The sequence below is a fragment of the Panthera uncia genome, chromosome D2 (assembly GCF_023721935.1).
Source record: "Panthera uncia isolate 11264 chromosome D2, Puncia_PCG_1.0, whole genome shotgun sequence".
Classification (NCBI taxonomy): Eukaryota; Metazoa; Chordata; class Mammalia; order Carnivora; family Felidae; genus Panthera; species Panthera uncia.
In genome coordinates this window covers 22,724,310-22,751,527 of record NC_064818.1, presented here as the reverse complement: position 1 = coordinate 22,751,527, position 27,218 = coordinate 22,724,310, and the positions used below count along the sequence as shown (strand labels likewise).

The following is a 27,218-nucleotide window of genomic DNA, read 5'->3' as shown; positions in this document are numbered from 1 at the left end:
AAATAAATAAATAAATAAATAAATAAATAAATAAATAAATAAATAAAACAAACTAAAAAAAAAAACTAGCTGGCTACTATTATACTTGTTTTATAGATAAGGACACTGAGTGGCTTGCCCAAGGTCATATAGCTAATGAGTCTTCAGATTCTGTATTCCATTTCCTTCTTATGATTATATGATGCTTCTGCTATTTGTAGATTATGGCCTATTCATTTAGACAAATGCTGCACCTCTGTTTAGCATCTTTACTTCAGTTTCTTTTCTCCCTTTTTGTGTGTGTGTGTGTGTGTGTGTGTGTAATTTAAAATACAGTTCTAGTCTATGAAGTTCATTTTAAATGCATTACCTACAAGATAACACATGAATAAAGGAAGCACCAAGAGGATTCTTTAATAGGATTTTTTAAAGAAAGTCTAGGAGGATATCAGAAACCACAATAGTTACCTGTTCTGGGGCAAATCACATTTTAAAAAATAATAGGTTTATTATGTAAGAGAGCTTATTTCAAGTTCATTATCTCCTTTCTTTGGCCCTTTAGAGAGTTAAAAAGGCGAATGTAGGGAATAATGAGAAGAAAAATATGTTTTAACATTTATTCATGTTATCTAAATTGACTGTCCTATGTCAAATACTGATTTTATATTTATTAATTATTAAATATTATCTGTTTATTATATTAGAGATAAGAGATACTTATAATTAGTCTTAAATGTTGAAGTTATCATGGGAAGTAATATTGGTAGAACAGAAATGCCACCATTCAACCTTCAGCTGAAGCTTTTACACTTGGGCAATTAGGCGGGGATCCATCAACTGTGGGAGCCCAACGAAGGTGGGATGTTAGCTCTTGAATGAGAGATACCCAAATATTATCTTTCAAACAGTTGAGGTGGCAAAGGGTAGTACTTCTTACTTTCTGGGAGTTTTAAAATTCATTCATTCATTCATTCATTCTCTAACCAAACCACTGCTTGTGAAATCTTTAACGTTTTTTAGTTTCCATCTATTTTTATGTACATCACGTGCATCAGAGAAAACTATGATGAAACTACCAGAAGGACCTGGGGATAAATAAGGAAACAGCATTCCTACTCTGAGGTATTTTAATCACCATATAATAGTTATATCTTAAGCACTTCCTGGGCACATCCCTTGATGAATAATAGATAGGACTACATCATATCTTCTTCAAAGAGAAAGGTCTTTAATAGCAATTGTCAATTCTACAGACAATTGCTAAATATGACTTTTCCTAGATCTTTTTCTTCAGTATTATAAATAAATGCATCTCCAGTTAGTATTTATCAAATATTCCTACATCAGTGTCCAATTTTAAATTGGCTGGCTTGCCTCTGTTCTCATGAAGTGATGGCTTCTGTAAGTATTTTGGTCTGAGTCTAAGAGCTGTGTGTGTTACATGAGAAATAATATATGCCTGATGATGAGCTCCCTGTGTGTATTTCTTTTATGAGTCAGGTACTCTACTAGGTTCATGCCGCTCACTGTGAGTAGGGGATAATTATACCACAAAATGGTAAAGCATTAGAGAGAGGAGTGCATTGGGGGAAGGGTACCTAATGACTTTGGAATTCAGATCTGTGTTTGGAGAGAATGAGGTGAACTCATTGTGTTGGTAATTTTCAGCTCTCCATATTTTATAGTTGTGTGTAAGGATATGGTCATCTGTAATGACCCATACATTCCTAATTGTAAGGGGATGTCATTCCTAGCTGGGCAGCTTCTATTATCATCTAGTCCAAAGGGCCACAAAGAGGCAAATTACTTATTTGAGAGGAAGGGCACTCTTCATATTTTCAGAAGTAAATCTACAAACTAACTGCTTAAAAAAGGGCCTTGTGGATAATGTGACCATGCAACTTAATATCCACTTTGGACAAGTGCACGATTGGTGGGACGTTGGGACAACAAACCCAAACAGGGAATGTCTCAGGCAAATAAAAAACATGGTCACCCTATTTATGGAAGGAAAAGCACCCAAGGCCTTCTTCTGTGAGGTTGCGGGTGCAAGAGTTGATTTGGTTGATTTTTCCTGTAGGAGAAAAAAACGTCAGAAGCCAAAGCAGTGTCCTGTTGCCTTTTCAAGGGTAAGTCAGGATAGGCCAGGATAGTGGATTATAAGGACCTTACAGGGTTCTGAAATCTGTAGCACTTCAACTTTGATTTTTAAAGATTCCATTCTTTCCCATTATGATTAATAACAAAACTCTTCAAAAAAGTCTTTGTATGGGTCTTTAGGGACAGCAAAAATGGGGCTTTGGGAAAATAATACCTTATTCTGCTATCAGAATGGGAAAGAGTAATGGGAAAGAGTAATGAAGAAGTATTTTGCAAGAAAAGAATAGACTACTTTCAAGAAAGAAGTCTTTGCAAGAACAGACTACTTACGTGTTTGCGGTGGGGGTATCTGGAATTACAAAGAAACACTGGGGACAAAAGAAAAGACCTTGTGAAACGTCAGACATACTATCTCTCCAGCTTGATCAACAGGGCCGTGGGCTTCCAGTGACCCTGAGTGACAATGCTCTGCTGTGTGGGAGCGCTTGGGAGCAGTGTCCCTTGGTTCTCTGGGACTGAGGCCACGGGCTCCTGGTGACACCGCGTGTCCCTGAGTCGTCCGCAGGAAGGCAGGGACGGCAGCCTTGAGTCAGCCAGCCGCGAAGGGCCTTGGCCGGGAAGCAGGCAAAATGCACTGGGGCGTGCCTCGAAAACCACCTGCCTAAACCCTGTGCCCGGCCAGGTGCGCTCAGTGGCCAATGTACTCCCCACGGCCCTGCCCACTCTTGTCCCAGGCCCGCCCACTCCCCAGTCAGTGCCTTAAACCTGCCCGCAGCGCCCCACTCACTTCGCCGCCGCACTGAGGAGGGCTCGGGTCTCCTCGCGCTTCCGTGCGGGAGGCCCGGGCGCTGCCACTGCGCGTGCGCCCTCAGGCTGGAGGCCTCCTGCGCCCCTCCCCCTGCGGCCGGACTTGGTACGGCCGGGCCGGCGGTTGGTGTCCTCCGCGGCTCAAGCGAGCGGCGGGCTTTTCAAATCTTAGGAGGAGCGGCGGCGGGCCTGGCAGTGGTGCTGAGATGGAGGCGCAGACCTTGAGGGGTCCCGAGCTCCGCCTGGCGGGCCTTCCCGCCCAGCAGGTGAGTGAGGAAGGGCCGGACTTCCAAGTCTTCAAGCCACCGTTTTGCCTCGTCGTGGAGAAAGCCCCCACTCCGCGTCTCGTATTCAGCCGTGTCCAGAAACAAAGGGACGGACTAGGAGACCGCACTTTGCAGGCTCCAGTGGAGCTAGGAAATCTCCTCATCCCTCTCCGGCCCCCGATTTCTTTTGGAGGAGACAGACCCGAATGGGGAAGCGATGCCGGAGTTCCTCCGTGCGTTCGCCGGGCGCACCTGCCGGCTGCTTCCTTCCACACCTCCCCGTCCCCCCCCCCCCCCCCCCCCCCCCCCCCCCCGACACACACACACACACACACACACACACACACACACAAGGTTTGGATCCCAGTGTAGGTGACGCAGGGGAAATGGGGGTCCCGGGATTTCCAAGAAGCCCACCCGAGGCCAAGGGAGGACGGTTTGCTTATTACTCGATTTGACGGAAAGCACAATTACTGGAGCGATGTCCACACACGACATAAACTCGATGGGGGCAGGCTGGAGAAGCAAACTGCAAACTTGGAACTTTAGAAAAATTTGGTTTGATAGTGGATTCTTTTCGAATCGGCTAAGAGAGAAGTTTGAGGTTTTGCTATTTCGCCATGTAAAGTATGTGTTTTTTTACTGAATAGAGACCAATCAGTTATTAAAGTGTTATATTTTCCCCTGAACTCTAACTTTAGAGTCTTAAAACTGATGTCTTTATGCTTGATCTTCCCTTTAATCTCCACCTTCTTTTACCTAGTTCTGAAATAGATTAAACCATGTGAAAATGCCAGTTTTGTAGGTCAAAATTAGTAGACTATTAGCACTTTTATATGGTCCAACCTATTTTTTTTATTAGAAACCTGGGTAAACCTAACCTTCTAACCTTTGCTTAGAAACCTGTTATTTTGTTTAGAAACCTCAGCAGATACAAAATTGTTAGAAATTCTTCAATAATACTGAGGGAAATAAAGCAAGACAGTAAGAACTATTATGCAAACCAAAGTCCAACTCCTTTATTAGTAATGCTGTTTTATGCCAGCATTTTCAAAAATTTCAGACATTTTGATGTAAAATGCTTTTCTGTCCTATCTGTTAAGTACTTTGTTCTGATGACAGAATCTTGATTTCTAGTGAATGGGCGATCTGTTGAGGTTCTCGTATTTATTACATAGGTGTTGGTGTAGCCGTATATTTATTTAGCTGTGTGCAGCAGTAATATTTAGGAATTTTACAAAAGAGACAAGAAGATAAGGTCATGAAAGAAGTTTAGCTACATGGAATGAAAGTAAATAAATATACATAAGAACTGGGTTATTTACATGTGAGATGGTACAGTAATATTTAATGATTTCATAGGCAGTAAGAAAACCAAGTAATTGAGTTGTGGAAATTCCTTGTGTTTGGATCTTGGATAAAAATTGCAAAATAGTAATAGGTTTCAATCTAACAGGAATATTGAGGGTAAGAGAATTTTATACTTGACTAACAGTGATTTCTTATTTGCTCTATTTCCTCTGATATTAGTGAAACTGCCACCTAATAGGGATAGGACCAAAGATTCTGAGGTGGTCATAACACTAGTGAAACATCTACTGAAACCTTGGAGTCAGCTGTGAGTACTCGCAGCATAAAGCATTGGCTTTGGAGTCAGATTAAGGTCAAATCCAATTCTGCTTGTTGAACAATCTCAAATAAGTTAACCTGTCTTTTCTAAGTCCTTGGTTTCCACAGTTGTAAAATGGGTAAAATGCTTATCCTAGAAAGTTACTGGGAGTTGAGAACCTTTTTGAAGTACTTAGCATAGTACCTGACACTCAGAATGTGCTTGAGGGAAAACTTTTTCTTACTATCTTTTGTCCCATTCATCTGTTGGGGCAGCCACCTAACCTTTCTTACAAACTTTCAAGCTTTTGAAATCTTAATAAAAAAGAAATTCAAGAAGTAATGCCATTGATGCCGGCAGGCTGGTTCAGGGATCCAGAAGGGGTCCCACAGGACCAGTCCTTGGCTTCCTGCAGGATGGAAATCACATATGAGCCAGCAGGAGGTGAGTTTATTGAAGATACAGAGAAAGCAGTTACAGACAAAAGTTCAGGAGACTCTGAAAGGAGAGGAGCACGAGTCTTGTCTTCATTCGGGGCCTGGGGGTTTTTACTGAGGACGATGGTCTAGTGTACGTGTCCTCTCAGGCATCTAGGAACCTGTTAGAACAAAGATGAGGGCCCAGGTATTATTGCTTGGAGCCAGGGGGTCTTGGCATTGAGATGTCTAGTGCCAGTGGTCTGGAATACACATATAGTAGCTTCTTCCAGTCATTCTCATCTGGTTCATCCTTAGATATTATCTATTCTAGACAAATCATTAACTCCTTGTCCCTTACAAGGAGGACATACACTATTTTCATTATAAGACATGTGTAAAGTGGAGTGTAGGGGCAGGTTGTAGCAAGGATAGAAGCAGGAAAAGGAGCAAAAAGCATATTTTAATGGAGTTCTTCAGTTTCCCTGTCTCACTATCTCATTGTAGTAAACATATACAGAAACATGGATTTAAGAATTCTTTCTGTAATACCATTCCACAGAATAACCACTATTAACAGTTTCCAGAATTTTTCTGTAAATAAACAATTCCTTTTTTTTAAAGTTTTTTTTTAAGTTTATTTATTTACTTTCGAGGGGGGGGGGGGCAGAGAGAGAGAGAGGGAGCAATAGAATCCCAAGCAGACTCTGCATTGTCAGCATGGAGCCCAATGTGGGGCTTGAACTCATAAACCGTGAGATCATGACCTGAGCCGAAACCAAGAGTCAGAAGCTTAACCGACTGAGCCACCCAGGCACCCCTGTACATAAACAATTCTTAAAATACACACAATTTCTTTTAGAAGGATGTATGCTATATATACTATTTTGCAGTCTTCTCTTTCACCATGGTCTCTTAACTAACACAGTTTAACTATATCCATTAGGTGGGTGATATTTTCTATCTGGATTACTACAGTTGTCTTGCAGCAGCCCAGCTTCATTTATTTTTAAGTCAGTGCTTAATTTCAAAATTAAGTCCATTTTCAGGGGAGCGTGGGTGGCTTAGTCAGTTGAGCATTTAAATCTTGACCTCAGGAATGTGAGTTCAAGCCCTGCATTGGGCTCCATGCCCAGTGCAGAGCCTACTTAAAAAAAATATTAAGGCCATTTTTTTTTTTTGCACTTCCTTTGTCCCATTATGCTCTTAAAACCTGGTATCTTTCTGTTTTCTACATAATCTAGATTTGCACTTTTAAGTCATTTCCCTGTTTCATTTTTAGCCTTGCCCTGTCCATTTTTATCAGCCTGACTAGGTATCTACATGATCAGGACAGTACCATAGGCTTCTGTTTGACTTGATTACAAGGTAGCTCATATTTAGAAAATTGAAGGAGAAATGGCAAGAGGAAGGTTTCCCCCCACCCCATTCTTCCCCACCCCAGTTGCTCTTTCTGGAGACTTGCTTTCAGACACTTGTAAGAGGGATGAATACATGCTTTTGTCATGGGTCCTAGTCAGTGTTTACTCTGCCATTATGGTTGAGGCAGCAGCAGTCATGATTTTAGCTCCCTGCCATACCACTTTGGGGTTAGTAAGCACCATCACTGAATGCTCTATGCATGCCCTCATTACGTGATCATTGTTCTCACTGTGCATGGCACACCGGCTCTTAACCCCAGGAGCACTTTGCACCCCTTACTAACTAAAATTAAGTTCTTCCACTCTGAAAAGACTTTCTTGGCTGCAGTAGTTATCACTTGACCAGATGGGTTTCCCTGTATGTGAAGTATAGATGTGTACTAAAAGAAGTTGCATGGAGAACAAAAAACGGGTAACACCATACCTCTTTTTTTTTAAACCCCAGTACATTCAAAAGCATACATACGCTTAACAATTCACCCCACTCATGTCAGCCCTCCCAGATCCACATCTGCTCACTGTAGAATAGGGGAGGTAAGGTCATAGTTTACTATGTATGTTAATTTGGCTGAATTAAGGATCAGCAAACTATTTCTGTAAAAAGGCAGATAGTAAACATTTTCAGCTTTGTGGGCCACATGGTCTTTCTCGAAATTACTCAACTTTGCCATTGTAGTTTGAAAGTAGCCTTAGATAATACAAATGACCGTGATTGTGCCCCTGTACAACTTATTTACAAAAACAGGCATTGGCTAGGCTATAGTTTGCTGACCCCCACGCTATTAGAATTCTAATACTAATATCTGTTAGATATATCTTATTTCCTTAATGAATATTTAATCTTACAAATAAGGTGATTTAAAAAACAAGCCTTAACTTTGCATTTCATTTTTGCACTATTTCCCAAGCCTGTATAATTTTATAGTCTTTATCAAGTGATGAAGAGAAGACAGTCTTCATTTACAAGATGGAAACCCTAGAAGCCCAAACTGATTCTTTAATGTGTTTGTGGCCACCTACTGGTTTCTTAAGGTTGTTGCAACTTTCCAGGTCACTGGAATTTCAAGTACTACCGCGTATCTCTACCCTTGCTCTACATTGAGTCACCGAAGGAACTTAAAAACCAAACCAAACCAAACCAAAACAAAACAAAACAACCTCAGGCTCCACCTCCAGAGAGCCTAATTGTTTTGGGGTGCGTCATAAGTTCAGGTGCTTTTATAAAAGGCTCTTCCTCTACCAGAGGTGATTCTCATGTGTAGCCAGCTTTAAGAACCACTGTGCTGGTTCAGCTGGCTGCCTCACTGTAACATTTAAAAAGCAAAATTGAATTTAATGGCACCAGATGGTATTTGTTTATATTTGGGTTGTGGGGTAAAACTATTCATCTTGCTTCAGGTTGCCTCCTATGTGTGTGTGCTCCCCAATACTAACCAGCTTGACAGAGCTTAATCTTATAGATATATGGGTCACATAGATAATTCTTAAAATTCGTTATTAATTACATTAAAGAAGAATTTACTTTGGGGCTGACAAAGTCATACAAAGATGAAATGGAGTTGTTGAGATTCAGCCATGTGTAAAGAAGGAAAACTAGCAAATGACTACATTTATGTAGTGTACCAGTTTTGAGTTCTACCACTAAAGAAGGTTTTTATGTGGTAATTACGTGATGTAATTACAGAAGGTAATTAAACAGATCTGTTTTCTTCATGTGAATAGTATATTTGATTGATTTGGATAGTCAAATCATCTACTATAGCTTCTCTTTAAAAAAATTTTTTTAAATGTTTATTTATTTTGAGAGACAGAGAGACAGAGTGTGAGCAGGGGAGGGGCAGAGAGAGAGGGAGACACAGAATCTGAAGGAGACTCCAGGCTCTGAGCTGTCAGCACAGAGCCCGACACCGGTCTCAAACCCATGAACTGTGAGATTATGACCCGAGCTGAAGTTGGGCTCTTAACCAACTGAGCCACCCAGGCACCCTTATAGCTTCTCTTTTAGCGTAATTTTCATTGACTTTCCCTCCTAACTTTTAGGTTTTCTTTTTGAAAAGATTGTCTTTTTAATACCTGGAACTTTTGTTATTAGGTTCCAGTTACATTTTTTATATAGATTTTGATTCAATTAAATGGTAAATTATAGCATTCATTTTTTTTTTTTTTTTACCACAGAAGCCAGGATAATGGTCACTTTACTTTTAAAAATAGACGCACTAGAGCATTATTGTGTTTGTAGTTTAGTAAAGAGTATATCTAATGATTTATAATTGTTTAAAAAGCCACTGTGAATTAAATCAGAACAGTACATTTCAGCTTCTAGAATTCTATTGTTACATGTGTAACTTGTATATAGAGCTGGCCACTACAAGATCATTGTATGGAATAAAAGACTTTCAGAACTAAAATGATTTAGTAGTTTCATGGTGACTCTTTAAAATAAACAAAAATCCAAAAATATATTCTACATCTCTGTTCCATCTGATAGCTAAAGCTTTGGACATTTTTTAACACAGTGCTTTCCCTCTGTAGCTTCTGAGATTTTATTGACTTTGTTTACCATAGCTGCTAAACCTCAGTCCCTTTTCCAGCATCTGTTCCTTTCCAACATCTGTTTTTCCTTGGTTAATTCAGTGTCATCAACCACATCTTGCTATCCCACAATACAACTTAAATAATATGTACATGTGCTATAATATTCACATTAGTTACTATACATATTATTGTGTTCATTTCCTGGACTGTCCCTTAACAAATTACCAAAACTAGGTGGCTTAAAACAATGGAAATTTATTCTCTCATCGTTCTGGGGTCCAGAAGTACGAAATCAAGGTATCTGCAGGCCCATACTCCTGCTGAAGGCTGTAGGAAGAATCTTCCCTGCCTTTTCCAGCTTCTGGTGGTTGCTTGGTAGTCCTTGGCTTATAGACTCATTACTCTCATCTCTGTTTCAGTCTTTACATGGAGTTCTCTCTGTATGTCTCTCTGTCTTCACATGGCTTTCCTATAAGGACACTAGTCATTGGGTTTAGGGCCCACACTATTCCAGTATGACCTCATCTTAACTAATTACATCTACAAAACCCTGTATCTGAATAAGGTCACATTCTGAGGTTCTGGGAGGACAAGAATATTTGGGGGACACTATTCAAACTTGCGAAGCTATGCAAAGAATATGTAATGTTTCTCACCTTTGTTTCTGTTGTGTTTCTCCACTAGATTGTAGACTTCCTAATAAAGCAAGAAATTAAGGTTTTGCAAAGAGCATTTTTGAATAGCTATATTTTTTGTACTATCATACTTCAAAACTTTGTTACTTTCCCAATATGTTATAAAATCACTAGCACATTTTTACTAATAAAAATAAATGTTATAATTTGGATTTTTGCTATCTTTAAAAAATGCTTTTCTCTTTTTTTTTAAGGACTGCAGCATTCAAGAAAAAATAGATTTAGAAATTCGAATGCGAGAAGGAATATGGAAACTCCTTTCTCTGAGTACTCAGAAAGACCAGATCTTGCATGCAGTTAAGAATCTCATGGTATGCAATGCTCGAATAATGGCTTACACATTGGAGCTACAGAAATTAGAAGAACAGGTTGCAAATCAAACTGGAAGATGGTTAGTAGTATAGTTTTCCTATGGATTTTAATGTACTGAAGTATTTGAATTAAGAACACAATATAATTTAATCTTAATGGCAAATATCAAATCACCAAAGCTTTTTAAAAAATAAATACACTGAAATAGACTCTGATACTATAAACATTTTGATAGTAGAGCTCACAGTAAAGTTACTATTAAAGTAGCAGTTTTCACCAGGCGATTTTGTTGTGTTCCAGATTGTAAAATGAAGTGGTTAAGAATCAAGAACTGAGGGAATATTTTAAAGAGGACCAAGACTGATAATTAGTATATAGAAATGTGAATTTTTTAAAAAACGAGTTGCTTAGAAAATGCTAACAAAGAGGTACTAGCTGAGAGTAACGGAAACAGGTATAGAAATTGAAATGCACACCCCTTTCACATGGTGAACATAAATCCTAGAGAGGCAAGCAACTTAACTCAAGGACTGTAACTGGCTAGTGACAGAAGTTAACAGGAGGTTGCTTAGGATTTGCCAAATAATGTTACTCTGTGCTGCCATTTTGGATTGGGTCTAGAATGTGTGTATGAAATTTACATCCTATCCTATTTACAATGCCCAGTCTTGCGCTCGCTTCAGCAGCACATATACAATGCCAGGTCTTACTTGAACCCAAGAATTAGCTCAACTTAGTGGCTAGATGGGGATTTCTTTTTTAATATAAGTTGTCTTACATCACCCATCATTGATTGCTCTTAAAACTGTACTGCTAGTGAAGAGTTTCTTTTGATACGTTAGTGGCTATGTGCTGTTCATAGCTCATCTGCATTAAATTCTTGAAAAGTGAGATTTTGTAAAAATAAAATGTTGATGAGATTGTGATATAATAAAGACTTGTGTACAAAGCAACTAATATTTATTAGCTGTATTGCCTTTGGATAGCTATTTAATCTCTTTGTGTCTCAATTCCTTAATTACTGTTGGTAAGATAATATTTACATTTTGAAAATTAAGATTATATATATTAAAAACCTAATTTAATACTTTTTACATATTTATTATTCAACACATAACAAATAATTTTCATTATTATTTATCCCTGATGTTATAAAATGAAATTATTCTTATGTCATAATTCAGGAAAATATTTTTCACATGGGCATACACTGGTTTAAGTCAGTGCTTCTCAAACTGGGTCATATAAATCACTAAGAGTACATAAGTATGTGTCAGGAGATATAAAAAGCCATAGAATAAATATGACACACCTTCTTTATTAACCGTGAATTTTTAAGAAAAAATGAGAAATTTATAATTGTGGCATAATTTGGGCTGTTCTACTCATGGAGAGAGATATATGTTCTCTTATCCTTTTTAAGGATATTCGGTCAGGAGGGGGCTGTTTCAGTGGAAGAGTTTGAGAAACACTGGTTGAAGTACAGTGTGGGACTAAACACTTGCTATTATATCATCTCTCACAGTTACATGAAATGCTCCTCTGGAAATCATATCTGTCCTCCACATTTATGTTCTTTAAATACTTATAGTGAATTGTGAATTGACTATTTTCTTAATTTGGCAGTATAACTTTTCTAAAGTTAATGATTTGTAAAAATGCTTAAATAAACTTAATCCTTATGGGATTTATATAAAAAAGATAGGAAAAAATATCTGAAACTCTCAACTGGAAATGTGCATGTTTTTCAGTTTCTTTAGAGATTATCTTCATTAGATGAAAATAGCTTTGCTGCTATACATACATTTATATTCATTATTCCTATAAAAAATTGTCTCCCTTAATTATAAAATTATTTCTTTAAAGAAACCTGAATATTCTCTATGAATTCTTTTGTTTATAATTCCATATTGTTATGTGCAGATAGAACCTGATTTTACTGATCATATAAATATAACTGGAAATTATAATACTTACCTTCTTATTACATAAAAATGACCTAAATATTTTTTTATTTCTATTTTTTAAATTTTAAAAAATATTTATTTATTTTTGAGAGAGAGAGAGAGAGAGAGACAGCATGAGCAGGGGAGGGGCAGTGAGAGAGGGAGACATAATCTGAAGCAGGCTCCAGGTACTGAGCTGTCAGCACAGAGCCCTACATGGGGCTCGAACTCACCAACTGTGGGATCATGACCTGAGCCAAAGTCAGAAGCTTAAACAACTGAGCCACCCAGGTGCCCCCAAATGATCTAAATAGTAAGGCAAGTCTTATGATAAGTTTTTTCAGTATCTTGAAGAAAATTATGTAAATTATGCCATTTGATGAATCAATCAAATATTTACCAAATATCTACTACTTGTAGAACAATTATTAAGTACTGTGCTAGAGTGTACAAATTCAAAGAACAGAATATGTCAAAATATGAGAATATTTGTATATTCAGAAGCCAAACATTTTACCTTTAGAGATGCAGTAGTCTGTTCCTTAGCTTGGTTTTGATAGTCTTTGAGGTAGAAAAATGGTTTGCTTTTACATTGCTGCCAGAGTTAAAATAGCATTTTAATGAGTCTACTGCTTACCATTAGTCTACCTTCTCTAAAATTTTACTATAAAATATAAACAAATATAATTTTTAGCTTTGTTAAAGAAGAATCAAATCAGGATGAAATGATAGAATTGAAGAAGATCTAGTGGAAGAAATGGGTCTTCATGATCTTCGAGATTATGAAGGATGATCTAGTTTGGTTGGGTGAGTAGGAAGAAAGTAGCATTTCAAGAAAGAAAAATAGCAAAATAAAAGCTCAGGGTGAAAGATGACCATGAATTATTTTTTTTTAATGTTTATTTATTTTTGAGAGGGAGAGACAGAGTGTGACAGGGGAGGAACAGAGAAAGAGAGGGAGACACAGAGTCCGAAGCAGGCTCCAGGCTCCGAGCTGTCAGCACAGAGTCAGATGTGGGCTGGAACTCACAAGGGTGAGATCATGACCTGAGCTGAAGTCCGACGCTTACCCGACTGAGCCACCCAGGCACCCCTGGCCATTTATTAAGAGCAGTGAAGAGATGTGTTTGGTTGAGGCTGAAGATGAAGCCAAAGTTGAAAAGCAAAGGGATAGCAAGATTCAAGAAAGTTTAGAAGGCTAGCTAGCACGTTAACAGTTGTTAACTGACAGACTTCTAGGTGCCAGGTATGCTAAGGGTGCATAAATATCACATTATAAACTGAAAGAGGTATAAACCTTGGTTTTAATTTCCTAACATTCTTTTTGTCAATTTCTTTGTATATTCTTAGGTTCTGACTTTTGTTGTCCTCTATGCTTGCTATGTTACAGATTTTCATTTCTTATTCCCTACTTTGTTCAGTTTTTTAATCAACTTTTTATTATGAAATTTCATATGTAAAAAAATAATAAGAATAGTATGATAAAAATTGTAAGAATAGTATATTCTCTACCTTGGTAGACCATTAATAGTTTACCATATAGTTCATCTACTCACCCTCTGTCTTTGTGCTACATGCACACACATACCTTTATCCTTTTTTGTGTTGATCCATTTGAAAATAAGTTGCAAACAACATGGCATATACATCTCAGTGGTTCTAAAAGGAGGAACATTCTACTACATAACCAAAATATGATTATCATGTAAATTATTAACAATAATTCCATAGTAATAATCTAACATTCAGTCTGAATTCACTTTCAACTAGTTGTTAAAAGAAAATCCTTTCTGGTTGTTTTTCTAAAACCAGAATTCAGTCAAGGTTCATATAATACATTTGGTTATGTCTCTTTAATTTCTTTTAATCATTTTACTTTTTTATAAAGACTCCTTGCCATTAATGCCTTGAAGAGTCTGCACTTCTAACAAATATCCTTTATGAATGTTCTGCATTTTGTATTTAATTGTTTCTTATGGTATCATTGACCTTTTATCCTATTTCCTGTTTTAGCTGTACCTGGAATTTGCATCTAATGGCTTATTAATAAGACTCAGGTTAAACATTTTTGGGGCAAGAATTGTTTTAGGGCAGATTGAGCAAGATACATGCTGCCAGTGTAATGTGAAGAGACAATTGGTTTTACCACCCTGTGTGATGCAGTTTGATCCCTTGGTTTGGATGGAAGTTGCCTGATTTCTCCTTTGTGATATAATGGTTTTTCCTTTGCAATTCACAAGTAATCTGTGGGACATTATATTCTGTTATCTGTTATATTCTGTTATCTAACTAGCTTTCACTTAGCGGTTTTATCCATTTATGATCCTTGCCTACATTATTACAATGAGGTTTGCAGATAGTAATTATCTGACCCTATTATTTTTTCTATACTTTTTAGCTAATCTTCTGTAAGAAAGGGCATTTCTCTCCTTTCTCTCCCACTGCTTCATGGATTGTTATTTATTCAGTGTATTATATCATTTATAGTCATTAATCTTTTTGATACATAAATTGTCCCAAATTTGTTTGATGGAAGTTCCTTCAAAATGGATTCTTTATTCTTTTGACTTGCCTCTATTAGTCTTTAAGAACTTCCTTACTTTCTAGCACAAAAAGATGACCTAGGCTTGTCTTGCATTTTCTGTGCCATATACCTGGAATCAGCCATTTGTCTAATGAGTTCTGGTTCCCTTTAATGGTAAATGATATTTTGAAATCAAGATCTGGGCACTGGGTGTGCTCATTGCTACTGGGGATCACTGCTTTTAGACCTTTTTAGTAGACATAGCTAAGGGAGAGACTTTTTAAAAAATTAGGAGTTTGTGGGGTGCCTGGATAGCTCAGTCAGTTAAACATCTGTCTTGATCTTGGCTCAGGTCATGATTTCATGGTTTGTGGGTTCAAGCCCCCCTGTTGGGCTCTGCACTGTGTCACAATGGAGCCTGCTTGGAATTTTCTCTCCCTCTCTCTGCCCCTCACCTCACGCATGTGTGCTCTCCCTCAAAATAAATAAACTTAAAAATTTTTTTTAAATTATGAGTGTGTATTGATATTTTTAGGTTTTTTGTTTTCTTCAATTATTTTATATTTGCGTCTCTTTGTTATTCTGAGAATCTTAATACATAATAACAGTAATCCTATTTCCTTATTTAATAATGTGATTATGTAAAGTAGTTTCATAATTTTAGTATCAATATGATTACTGACCTAGGCCAGTTCAAGATTTCTTTGCAGTTTTTTTCCAGCATACAGAAATTAGAAAAAATTTCCAGTATACAAAAAGATTGAAAGACTTGTACAATGAAGACTCATATACCCACCACCTAGATTCTACAATTAATATTTTAACTATATTTTCTTTATTCTAAATTCATCTGTTTATCAATTCATCTTATTTTTTGTGATGCAATTCGAAGAAAGTTCTTTTTGTACATGTGTCTATGCGCAAACATGTATACATTCCTGTGGATAGACAGGAGACCATGATTAAAAGTTCCTTAAAGTGATCTTTTTCTTTCAGTTTCATAAACAGGGTCATCTAGTGTTTCAATTTGAGTTTCCCTTTTTACCCTTGGACTAAATTGAACTTCTTGGATATGTCATGTTTCTTTTTCCCCAACTCCCAATTAGTATTACCTACCTCTGCCCCTACTCTAAGGGGCAACCATTGTTAACTGATTTTTTTTTCCACTATAGGTTTTGCCTATTCTAGAACTTAATGTAAATGCAATTGTCCAGTATGTTCTCTCTTTTTGCCTTTGTCATACATAATACTTTTGAGATTCATTATGTAACTAGCATGTATCAGTGATTTTCTCCTCTTTATTGGTAAGTAGTATTCCATTGTATGAGTATACTTCCTTCTAGTGTTGATTCTTCTCTGACTACTTCTTACTTTTGGTTGCTTGCCAGTCCCTTCAGGTAGTTGTTTTTTAAGTAGTTTTTCCAGACTTTATATTGCTTTCTGTGGAAAACATAAGAGGGGGAGGTAGAGTTTTTCTAATATGAGCTACTCTGACATACCAAAAGAGGAATGCATTTTTTATCTTGATCAGATTTTTATTTTTACTATCTTAAGAAATATAATTTCTTTCTGACTTAATATAGTTAATTTTCATAACTTTCACAGCCTTTTAAAGTTCTCACATTTCTTTTTATCAGGGTACAAACTTTCATATATGTTCAAAAGATATATGTTATTGTTTTTAAAATCTTCTACAGCCTGGCTTATTTTTGGGCCACTTGAACTGTCTTGGACTGAAAGATAGGTTGAGATCTTTGTTACTAAAGTTTTTCTGTCTTACCCCTTGTATATCTCCTACTTTCCGTTTTATGAAACGTTTGGTATCTTAGTGCTTGTTACACACATGTTGTCAATTGCAGCCTTTAGCATTGTTATCAAGTGTTCTTTTGTTACTGTTGTCACATAGTGCTTGTCACATAGACTCCAATTCAGGGGTTGCCTGATAACAAGATCATAATCCCAGGCATTTTTAGTGTTTGCATTTGTTTGGTTTACCTCTGCCCATCTCTTTATTTTAGCCTTTATGAATCACTTTGTTGAAGGTGTATTTCTTGTATTCATCCAGAGTTGGGTTTTATATTGTGAACCTATCTGAAAATCCTTTAACTAGGGGATTTAATAAGCTTATTTACATTTATATTACTGATATATTTAGCTTTGACTTTGTTATATTCTTTTATGCTATGTTAACTTATGTATGTTATAACTGCGGTTTGTCTTACAGTATGTCGCCTATCTTCTCTGCTTTTTAAAATTTTATTTAATTTAAAAAGTTATCGGTTATAGTAGTTACTAGAACTTTATATTAAAAAACTATATACTGGTAATTTTATAATCACTTTAATTCTTTTTTATTCCTCCCCTTAGGCTTCTACTGTTTTGTTTTTCTACTTTGAATGATATCATTTTATTTTAACTTTTCATCTACGTGGAGATCAATGAACTCATTTTATTTTTCCATTTTTTCCTTCTGTACCTTTCTATTTTATTTTAGTTTAGTATTATCTTTTTCTAGGTTGTGGTCAGTTCTCCTGTGATGGAGTAGATAATACATACTAATCTTGTACTTATGTCTCCACTTTTGTTTTAGTCTTTGATCCACTTTTAAACATGTATAATGTTCACTACCTGACCTTTTGTTGTACTTTCCAAAATCATATCTTGTTTGAAGGAAGTTTATGATCTAGTAGATTTCTCAATGTGAGTATAGCTTTCTTCATATTCTTTTATCTTTAAGTGCTTTTCTTTAGTGTTGGTCTTTAAAAGGACAGCTTGGGTGTATACAAAAATCCTTGGCCAATGCTTTCTTTCCTGGAGTTTCTTGAAAACCTCACATCCCTGTTTTCTTATAAAAAAATCTAATGTCTAATTTTCCTTGCTTTGTAAATGACTTGGTCATTTTGTCTAGAGGCTGAAAATAGTTTTTGCTATCCAAAGGCTGATAATTTTAGTGGAGTATGTTTAAAGGCTGACCATTTTGGCTCACTTAGAACCCTTTCAGTATGTAGATTCAGTTCTTTTATTTTCAGACAGTTTTCTTGGAGTTAAAGCCTCTAGAATTAAAGCACTAAGTGTCTCCTTACTTTGTTTTTCAACTCTAAGGACTTCAATTACACATAAGTTGGATCTTCTTTGCCTGTCTTCTATGTCTATCACTTTCCTTTGATATTTTTAAAATCTTTATCTAATTTTGCTCTTTTTGCTCTTTTCATTCTCATCCATTATGTCCCTTAATATACTTTCAGTTTTATGTCTTCATTCTTGGGCACTGTGTATTTTACCCTTCATTTCAGAAATGATTTTATTTTTCTTTTTCCAGTTTGTTTCCTGTTCCTACCTCTCATTTTTAAATTTTCTTTTTTTTTCTTTTTTTGCATATTTACCTATTGTTTGTCCTTTACTAGTCTGAGGCTTTAGATTTCAGATTCCCCACTTCTTTCACATTTGCAATAGCTTATTTAACTGCACTCAGTTCATTTTGGAGTATTATATTTTTGTTATTTTATATTTTTTGGAGAGTGGTTTGTGGAATGTTGAAGCATTTTGATGACTCCTACTTTTGTTTTATTGTAGCTTTCTATGGATGTTTGGGTCCTTTTCTTTGTCCCTAGTTAAATATGTAGCATGTAGAGTTTTCTTGGGCCAAGTGATGATAGGTGCGCAGAAGGGCTTACTTGTTTTTTTTTTTTTTTTTGTCTAAGAGTGTTTTCTATTATTTGAACTGTGAAGACAAATTTCTTTAATAAATGATGACTTAGGGATGTTGGTTAGTTGGTTTCCTGATTTTTTGGTATGATTTTGTTTCTTGGGGTTTTTAACTTCAGTTGCTTTCTTCTTCTTCTTCTTCTTCTTTTCTTCTTCTTCTTCTTCTTCCTGGTTTTTTTTTGTGTTTTTTTTTTTTTTTTTTGGCATGGCCAGACTTTCAAAGGATACCTCCCTCATTGTGTGTCTCTCTTCTCCACAAGACTAACAACTTTGGAACCAGAATTCTTTTGGAGTCCTTCCCTTTCAACTCCCCAGGAACCAGTGCTATGGTATCCACCAGGTCTTTTATCAGTTTTCTTTTCTTCTAGGGGACATCAAGAGTTGATACTGTGTTTTGCAATGGGTATCTGACTCTACTTGGGTGAGGCCTCCAGGAGCTGGCTTTGATGGTTTCAGTTGTTAATTTCTCATACTTACATGTAAATGTAAATTTTTTATAGTCTCTGTTTTCTAGTTACACTGTAAGTATGGGCTATACGTGATTTTATTTGCTTTCCTTGTTGATTTGAAAACTTTTATAAGATACCTGAAGAAATTCAAATTTAACTACCATTATCTTACAGGAACTGGAACTGGGACTCTGATCACTTTAACAAATGCTTTAGTGCCTCTTCCATGTAAGCGCCGTGTTAAATACTGAGGCCAAAAATATAAATACACAGTAATCCTCAGTAATCTTTGTATTTGTGTAACATTTCTAAGAATGATATAGATTCATTGAAAATATTATTTCATTCAGTACCTATGAGGTAGATGGATACTTCTGTTTTACAGATGATGATACTGAGGCCAAGAGGTTAATGGCAATTCTTTCACATAACTAGTTATTTATTGATGGTAAGATTCAAACCTAAGACTTCAGTCTGAATCTACTAAATGTTTCCTGCTCCATCAAAATGGCCATATATATTTCACTTCATTTAGTATTCACTAAACATTTATTGAGTGTCTTGAAGATACTGGTGATTCAGCAGTAAACAAAATAGGCCAAAAAAATCCATATGCTTACAGAGCTTACATTTTAGCAATAATATTCCCTCCTACCCAAACTTGCCAATATATCTCTTAAAATCTGAAATACTTTATTTGGTTTTGTAAAAACAATATTAGTCAAAGCAATTTGTAGCACCTAATTATGTATATCATTCAACATAATTGTGATTTTAATAATGCCACAATAACCAGTTTCTTATACTCCAGTTGCCTAATTTATTACTTATATACTATAACTAAAAAAAAGAAAAAGTATAGGTGGCAAATGAAAATTGTGTACTCCTGGTATTTCTATAATAAAACATGGTATATTAAAGACATTGCTGATTTTATTTTTTAAACTTTATATTGTTTGGGTGTCTGTTGAAAGAGTCTGTTATATCAAGGTTTGAAATAGAAACCTCATCTTTCCAATTTTAAGATACTTATGAAGTTATTAATTTTATACCACATAATTTTAGGATGGTTTAAAATTCCATAATAAAGCACTTCTGAATATTTTAGTTTTCACTTATTTGCATAAGAGGTGAAGGATTTTATAACCTGCTTCCAAATAATGGAATCCCAGTTAGAATTCTTTTAGTGCTTCATTAAGAAAATATAAAATACTTTCATCAATTTCTCATTATACCTTGTTAACTTTGGCAAATAAATGCTATTTTAAGTTCCCATATTGAATAATATAAAATGTGATAATCTGTATTTACTCAATACAGATTTTTGAGCAACAAAGTGGTTGATTGGCACCCTCTGTTGGTCATTTTATTTACCTACAGGCAGAAATTAAGTAATAAAGCGAAGTTAAAAGTTTGTCTTTCATATTTTTATCTCTTTTAAATTAGCTTTTACAAGTCTTACCAAAATAATGCTCTAAACTAGGTCTATAAGAATAAGGTGTGCTATTATTTAGCTGTGCTTCGGTTTAGATAATTTTGTGGTTATTTGCTTTTTCCTCAAGCTGGCTCTCTAATTGTAGCATTTAGAATTGGCATTAACATTGCAGATTTTTCAAACAAGTATTTATTTAACTGTAGCAAACTATTAGCTACAGTAGCACATTATTAAACAGAGAATGTTTAACAATTTTATTGTCAATTTGGATTAATTAGAAAAACATCACATTTTAGCACCCTAAATAACAGTTTGAGGAGTTATTTGAATTGAAAATAATTCAAGCATCAGCAAAATGAGGCTTAATTGCTTCAGTTTGTCTCATTTTTTAAAACATAGACTTAATTTTTCTATAAGAGAATATGGTTAAATGGATCTATATTATAGTTTGATAATATTTGATGTAATAACTTTGTTGGCTGGCCCTGGAAATGCCTGTGTAAGCGATGTAATTACAGGGAAGAAAGCTATACTCTGCCAGGTGATTGAAGAGTTCGGAGGGGAAAAATTTTTTTTTTTTTATAAATATTCAGCCATTTTGCTTTTGGTGGTTCTAATATTTCAGAATTTCACTTACCTGCTAAAGCATTAAGTTTAATCAAATTTAGAAATACCTAATGGATCTCAACTTTAGTGTAATCTATGACCTACATTCTATAATACTCAAGTTACTTACCAATATTAGAGCTTTCTTGTATTTTCTCACTGAAATAAGTATTTTAGGAATTTATATTATGCATTGCTCATATAGAAGGTGTTTTTAGAAATATTACTTAAAAGTGCCAGCCAACTGTATTTATATTGTACATCTTACACCAACCTGAGGAAATTGAGATTTGTGTTTGATTTGTAGTGTGCCTTATTCAATTGAACTTTTCACTTTGTGATGAACTAATAAGCAAGCTAATGTTCTCCAGTGTAACAAACTAAGCTTGAGTATAAAATACTGAACTTGACTCTTTTTAAACTTATGATTCAGTGAAACATTATCTTGAAATAATCAATGAGTACTTTTATTTTTTACTTAATGAATTCCCTATTTTAACTTAAATACTAGTGCGACCATAAAGTAATTAGATAGTATCCTGAGAGTTTATGGCTTTAAATCTACTACATTACTTTAGTTATACCTCATGTAGTTCTAAAAATAATTATATACTTGTCTTATGTAAGTTTATCAACTTAAGTACATCAGTGTATTATTTTGCCTAAAATGCTTATGTGCTTAATTCAGTAAGAGAGTAAGAGAAGTAGACTTATATATTTTGTTTTCAAGTTTTGGCATATGATAATATCTTTGCAATCTTTTTAACAAGCCTACTGAAATGCAATGAGATGGTGTCATACTCTTCTGAAAGTTAGTTATACTTAAAATCCCCCCCAATCTCCAAAAGGTCTCTTAGAATGAAACAGTATTCAAATGGAAAGTTTTTATCTTATCACATATTTGAAGTACCTAATTAAATTAGCCAGTAGTTAATTAGCTAACCAAATTAAGTGGAGACCAAAAAAAAAAAAAAAATGTGCAAAGAATACTCTTGGAAATATTGTCCCAGAAATGGAATGCTAATTTCTTCTTCTTCTTTTTTTTTTAGGTTTATTTATTTTGAGAGAAAGCGAGAAAGTGCTAGTGGGGGAGGAGCAGAGACAGAGAGGGAGAATCCCAAGCAGGCTCCATAATGTCAGCACGGAGCCTGATGTGGGGCTTGAGCCCAGAACCTTGAGATCATGACCTGAACCGAAGCTGAATGCTTAACTGACTGAGCCACCTAGGCGCCCCTGAATGCTAATTTCTAAGTGCAGGATATTAGGAAATAGAAAATTAGAAAATATTCAAGGGATTGATTTGATTTAGCAGGAGATAACTATTTTGAAATTTTTTTTTTTATCATAATAGTGTATTCTAAAGTCAGATCTGGGAGTTTCTTGTATACCTAGAGATTTTTTTACTTGAGATTTTTTACTTAAGATTTTTTCCTATTGTCATGATAATGTTTTCCTCTCCCCATTTTATTCTCTCTGCAGAGCCACTCCCTTCCTTTAGCACCTGAGTTAATTTATTGTTTTAGTATGTAGTTTTTTTGAATTTCAAGGAAATGAATGATATATGATATTATTGCATATAAATGTATAGCGGAGAATAATTTTTTTGATATTTGTTAGGTTTTTATAAGGATAAAGTACTCCTGAGCAGCAAGTTCATGGTTGGGAAGCTCTTTAACTTTTTCAGGCAACTATAATGTGGTAAGTTAGAAATATAATTTGTGAAGTGGTGATCCAAGGTATTACACTTCCTAGGACACTTCCAAATATTGTACATCTTGCTTATAAATAAATGTTCACAGAAGACTTTCATTGTAGAGTAACCCAGTATATAATCATCAGGAAATGTAAAGCTTACAAGAAAAATCAAAGAGAGTGTCTGTATGTATTTCTCTTAAAGCCAGCTAGCTGTTGACTAAACATCTTGAAGTTTGAATCAAGTAGTTTATATTAACTGAAAGTCATTATTATGCATGGATATATGTCACGTTTTAATATTTAGGCATTTGTGAAAGGTTATTAAAACATTGCTTATTAGAAAAGATCTTTTTTTCATTAGGTTTTTTTTCCTTTTGACAGTGATGCGAATTTTGAAAGTAAAGAACGAGCGGCATGTAAAGGAAAGATTGCCATATCAGGTATGCTGTAGATGGGTTGTTTTTGTATTGCTGAATAAGTTGTATAAAGTATCTTCCTAGAACTGGTGGGATTTCAATTCCCTGCGCCCATTCTTTTCTTTCATTTTATTTTGCATACCTCTATCTATATTTGTTCTAAAACACTGTTTTTATCATTTGCTGTACTTTTGTGTAAGATTTTACAGTTTGGAAAAGCTGTTCCATATGTACTACATATATTATGCGGTTTTCTATTCAGCGTAGTTTTGTGAAATAGGTAGGATAGTTCTCTTTTCCTAGACTTGAAGATTAAATAACTTCCTGTAAGTCATTGAGCTGGACTGCAAACTCAAATCTTTGACTCTCTGTTCCTTTTCTGCTCAGAAGTTTCAATAATATTTTTAATGTTTGTCCAGGCTAGAAGCTCCTGGGTTGGGACAGTGTTTGTCTTGCCCCTCACCCTGAAGCCAGCATGGTGCTTGTGCATAGTAATTGCTCATTGATGTTGATTGGATGGATGACTGTTTCTTGTTTTCCATAGGATAAAAACCAAACTCCTCTCTTCCCCAGAGTTTTCCCTTCTGACCCAACTCTTTTTCTAGCCGTATCTTCTACTCCTGTACATAAACTGTCTGCTTTAGCCAGACATTTCTCTCCCTGTTCCGTCAATACACTGCCTGCTTCTGACAGCCAATTAGCTCTTGAAATAACTATATTATCTTCGCGATCTGTTTGCTCATCTATAAAGCCTTCCCTGTTATCATTCCAGCTGGAAATGTTTTCTTTCTTTGAATTCCTAATGCAGATAGAAGACCCTTTACCACTAGATGGCACTTAATGCTCTGTTGTCTCAGTTTCTCCATAGTGTTAAGGAAACTAGACAGTGGCTTGGAGATGCCACAGATTGAAATGAACACAAGGCTGACTCGTGTACACTAGTTAGATAATGTATCTTTTACAAATATTATCTCATCAGTACATTTTGGGTACAGCAGACCTCCATCACCCCTTGAGTAATAACTAGCTTGTTTCATTGGCCCGAAGCCTTGTTCTCTTAGCTCCAGGGAACATGCTGCTGCATTTCAGGCTCTCTCACCCAAGGAACTGTTTTTAGAAATGTCTTTATGGATAAACAAAATTCTCATGCAGGAAGGATAGATTTGGATTTTACAGGATGTAATTGTCCTAAATCATAGGAATTGCCCTCAGCAAAAATTCTTCAGAAAAATAACTGTATAAAAATCTGTTGCTTGTTTTATGGTTATTTATATTCATGTTTTCATCTTTCCAATTATAAGACTGGAATAAAACATGTTTTATACCTCCTTATATGCTTTTGATGCCAAACACAGTACCTTTACATAGTTGTGCACTATGTTCAATACATTTTAATGTGAATAAGTAAAATATTATTGATCTTTAAGGGAGATTTTCTAAAAATACTTTAAACATAATCTTCTATTTCTTGCTTCTGATTTAGTGCCAGTAAGTACACAAATGAGATATGTTAAATTGCTCTTGAAGATTCAAATGACATGATAGACTTAACATCTATTGACATCTTATAATAGTTTATTGGCTACAGCAATTTGTGAAAATAGCATTTACTGTACATTTAGAAGAGTGATAAAGTAAAATCAGTTAAAATAAGAAAAAAAAACTATTTTCCTGACCACAAATACTTCAGTGTAGAAATTAAACTTATTTCTGCATGTGTTCCTTCTTTCCAAAAGATAATTTTAAATTAACTTAAGGAACTGGAAGTCTCAGAAAATTACATATGTAATTTCTTTTCATCTTTGCTAGTCTTAATTATATCTTATCTGTATATTTGTAAAAAATTTGTAAAAAAATAAATGAAGAAAATTAAAAACGAATTCACCTTAAAACGAAAAATATTTTCTTTTGACATTGGGATGAAAATGTGACTTTGATTTTGATCAAAATGAATATTTGCTACAAAGTTTCATAATGTTCTGAGTTTTCTCTGATTACTAGGTGAAACCTGGGTTTTCCATTTTCAGCTTTACCACTCATGGCCAGATCATTACAAAATTAAAAAGAATAATTCAGGTATATCCTGATCATTCCTACTAAGTACCAAATAATTGTATTGTAGCAATTGTCTTAGCTTATTCACTGACTACTAATTCAATATCTAAAGCCAAGTCAGTTCACAAAGTTCAAAAACAGAAGTTTTTACTTTTAAAAATAATAGAAAGACTTCTAGGACTTGATAGCATCAAGTTAGCCATTGTATTACATAAGTCTTTTCATTTTATAATACAAGTGTCAATGAAGACATAAAAAGAGACAAAAGCAAGAGTACTGTAAACTAAAACTGAGTCAACCATTTGCAAGAATCTGTAAGGAATTTCTACTATTTGAAGCTGAATTAAAACACATATTGGTAGGTTACACATCCTTTGTCATCTGAACAGTAAATAGACCACCTGGTAAATAGATAAGAAATGTGTGCCTTCTCTCAAGGATTTGACTTAGCTAGGCATGGGAAAAGGCAAGACTGCTATATGCCATAGACTATTGGTGTATAGCAGAGAAAGTCAGGGTTCATGTTCCTCCCAAGATAGTGTAAATGGTTAATACCACCCTAATAGGACAAGAACAGCTGTGAACAAGAACAGTTGTGAAATGAAATGAGTCAGCAACTGTGGTCAAGCAAGAAGCAGGCTCTTTGACAGGGTAGCAGCCAAGTCATAATTATAAAACAATAAAGACAATCCCATTAAAATGAAGAACAAAGTAAAAATGTCTATTATATCAATATAATTTTAACACAGTTTTAGAAATTGCAGCTAAAATAGCAAGAATGAAAGATGAAACTGCTAAAAAGAAATAGAGAAACTGAATACTATTTTAAAATAAGAAATTGCATACCTAGAAAATCTAAGGAAAGCTACTGAAACACTATTTGAACTAATAAAGAATTCAGTAAAAGTGGCTAGATTCAAGATAAATATACAAAAAGTGGTAATCTCTCAAAACCAGCAATAACCAGTTAGAAAATATGGCAAAAGGGTCTCTTTTACAATAAAAATAGCAAAAAACCAAAAACATCAAATACCCCAAGCATAACCTTAATAAAAATGTAAGGATGACTGTATCATGCTACTGTATATATTGACAGAATATTATAAAGTTAATGGCTCTAAATTAATTTGGACAGTAGAATTCTAATGAAACATTTTGGAGGGGGAGTTTTGACAATATATTTCTAAAATTCACATAAAGAAATTAGCAATTGGGAATAAGATGTTTTGGAAGGATATATTTCTAACCGATGACAAAGTGTATTATAAAGATTCTGTAGTCATAATAGTATGGTATTGGTACTAGGATAGACAGTAATTAATAAATGATTCAATTAGATCTATAAAGCTTATAGCCAAAGAAGAGATACTTAGTCAGAATGGCATATATGATAAAGAGCCATTTAATCATTAAATCAGCAAGGAAGAGAAGTCCTATTAGATATATAAATGGAGTTGGAACAATTATTGTTATAGGAAGAATCTTTATATTTTTATTACATATACCCAATATTCTCATATAGATTAAATAATTAACTTTTAAAAGTATAAACCATAAACTATGTAAAGAAAAAAGTGGGTCACGGATACAAATATTCACTGAACTGACTAATAAATGTGTTGACATTCTTCTTGTTAATCAAGAAAATACAAATCTAAACAAATCTTATCAATTGACTATTAAATTAGTAAATATATTTTTAAAATTATAGTTGGATGAGATGTATATAAAGTATTTAGCTTGGTACATGGAGAGAGCCCAATAAGTAATATTTTTTATTAAAACTGCTAAGGCAGCAGTGGTAAGGGCACTCATACATACCTACCTGGTTGGATAGGGTAGGGATGAAGGAGTATTGTAAAGCTTTTCTAGAAAGGAAATTAGAAATAGGCATTAAGAACTTTAAAAAGAATTCTAAACAAATGAAAATGTGGACAAAGGATCATAGGATTTAAAGTGAAGCACAACAGAAATGTAGCCAAATAGCTTATGTTCATAAAGAGTTGAAGGTATTTGAAAGTGGCATAATTAATAGGTATAAAAACATGCACATAAATGTCCTAAGTGTAATTGGGAAATGTCTTAGAGAAATTTTCCACAAAGGTTTGAGGTATTTATACTCTGAGTAATTAAAACAAATTTCACTTTACCATTGAGCTTTCTACTGTCCTGTGTTATGCTGTAATTCATACATCTTAATCTATTTGGTAGAACTTTGATTCTCTTTGAAGGTATATAGATAACATA

General features: G+C 34.9%; 1 protein-coding gene across 1 annotated transcript in view; it reads left to right on the top strand.

Moving 5' to 3' along the window:
- The first annotated feature begins 2,876 nt into the window (after window positions 1-2,876).
- RTKN2 (rhotekin 2) overlaps window positions 2,877-27,218 on the top strand; it is a 72,422-nt gene continuing 48,080 nt past the window's right edge. The window contains exons 1-3 of the mRNA XM_049645105.1: window positions 2,877-3,152; window positions 10,023-10,219; window positions 22,882-22,940. Coding sequence (XP_049501062.1) covers window positions 3,093-3,152; window positions 10,023-10,219; window positions 22,882-22,940 — 316 coding nt within the window. The 5' untranslated portion in view covers window positions 2,877-3,092. The remainder of the gene's footprint in view (window positions 3,153-10,022; window positions 10,220-22,881; window positions 22,941-27,218) is intronic.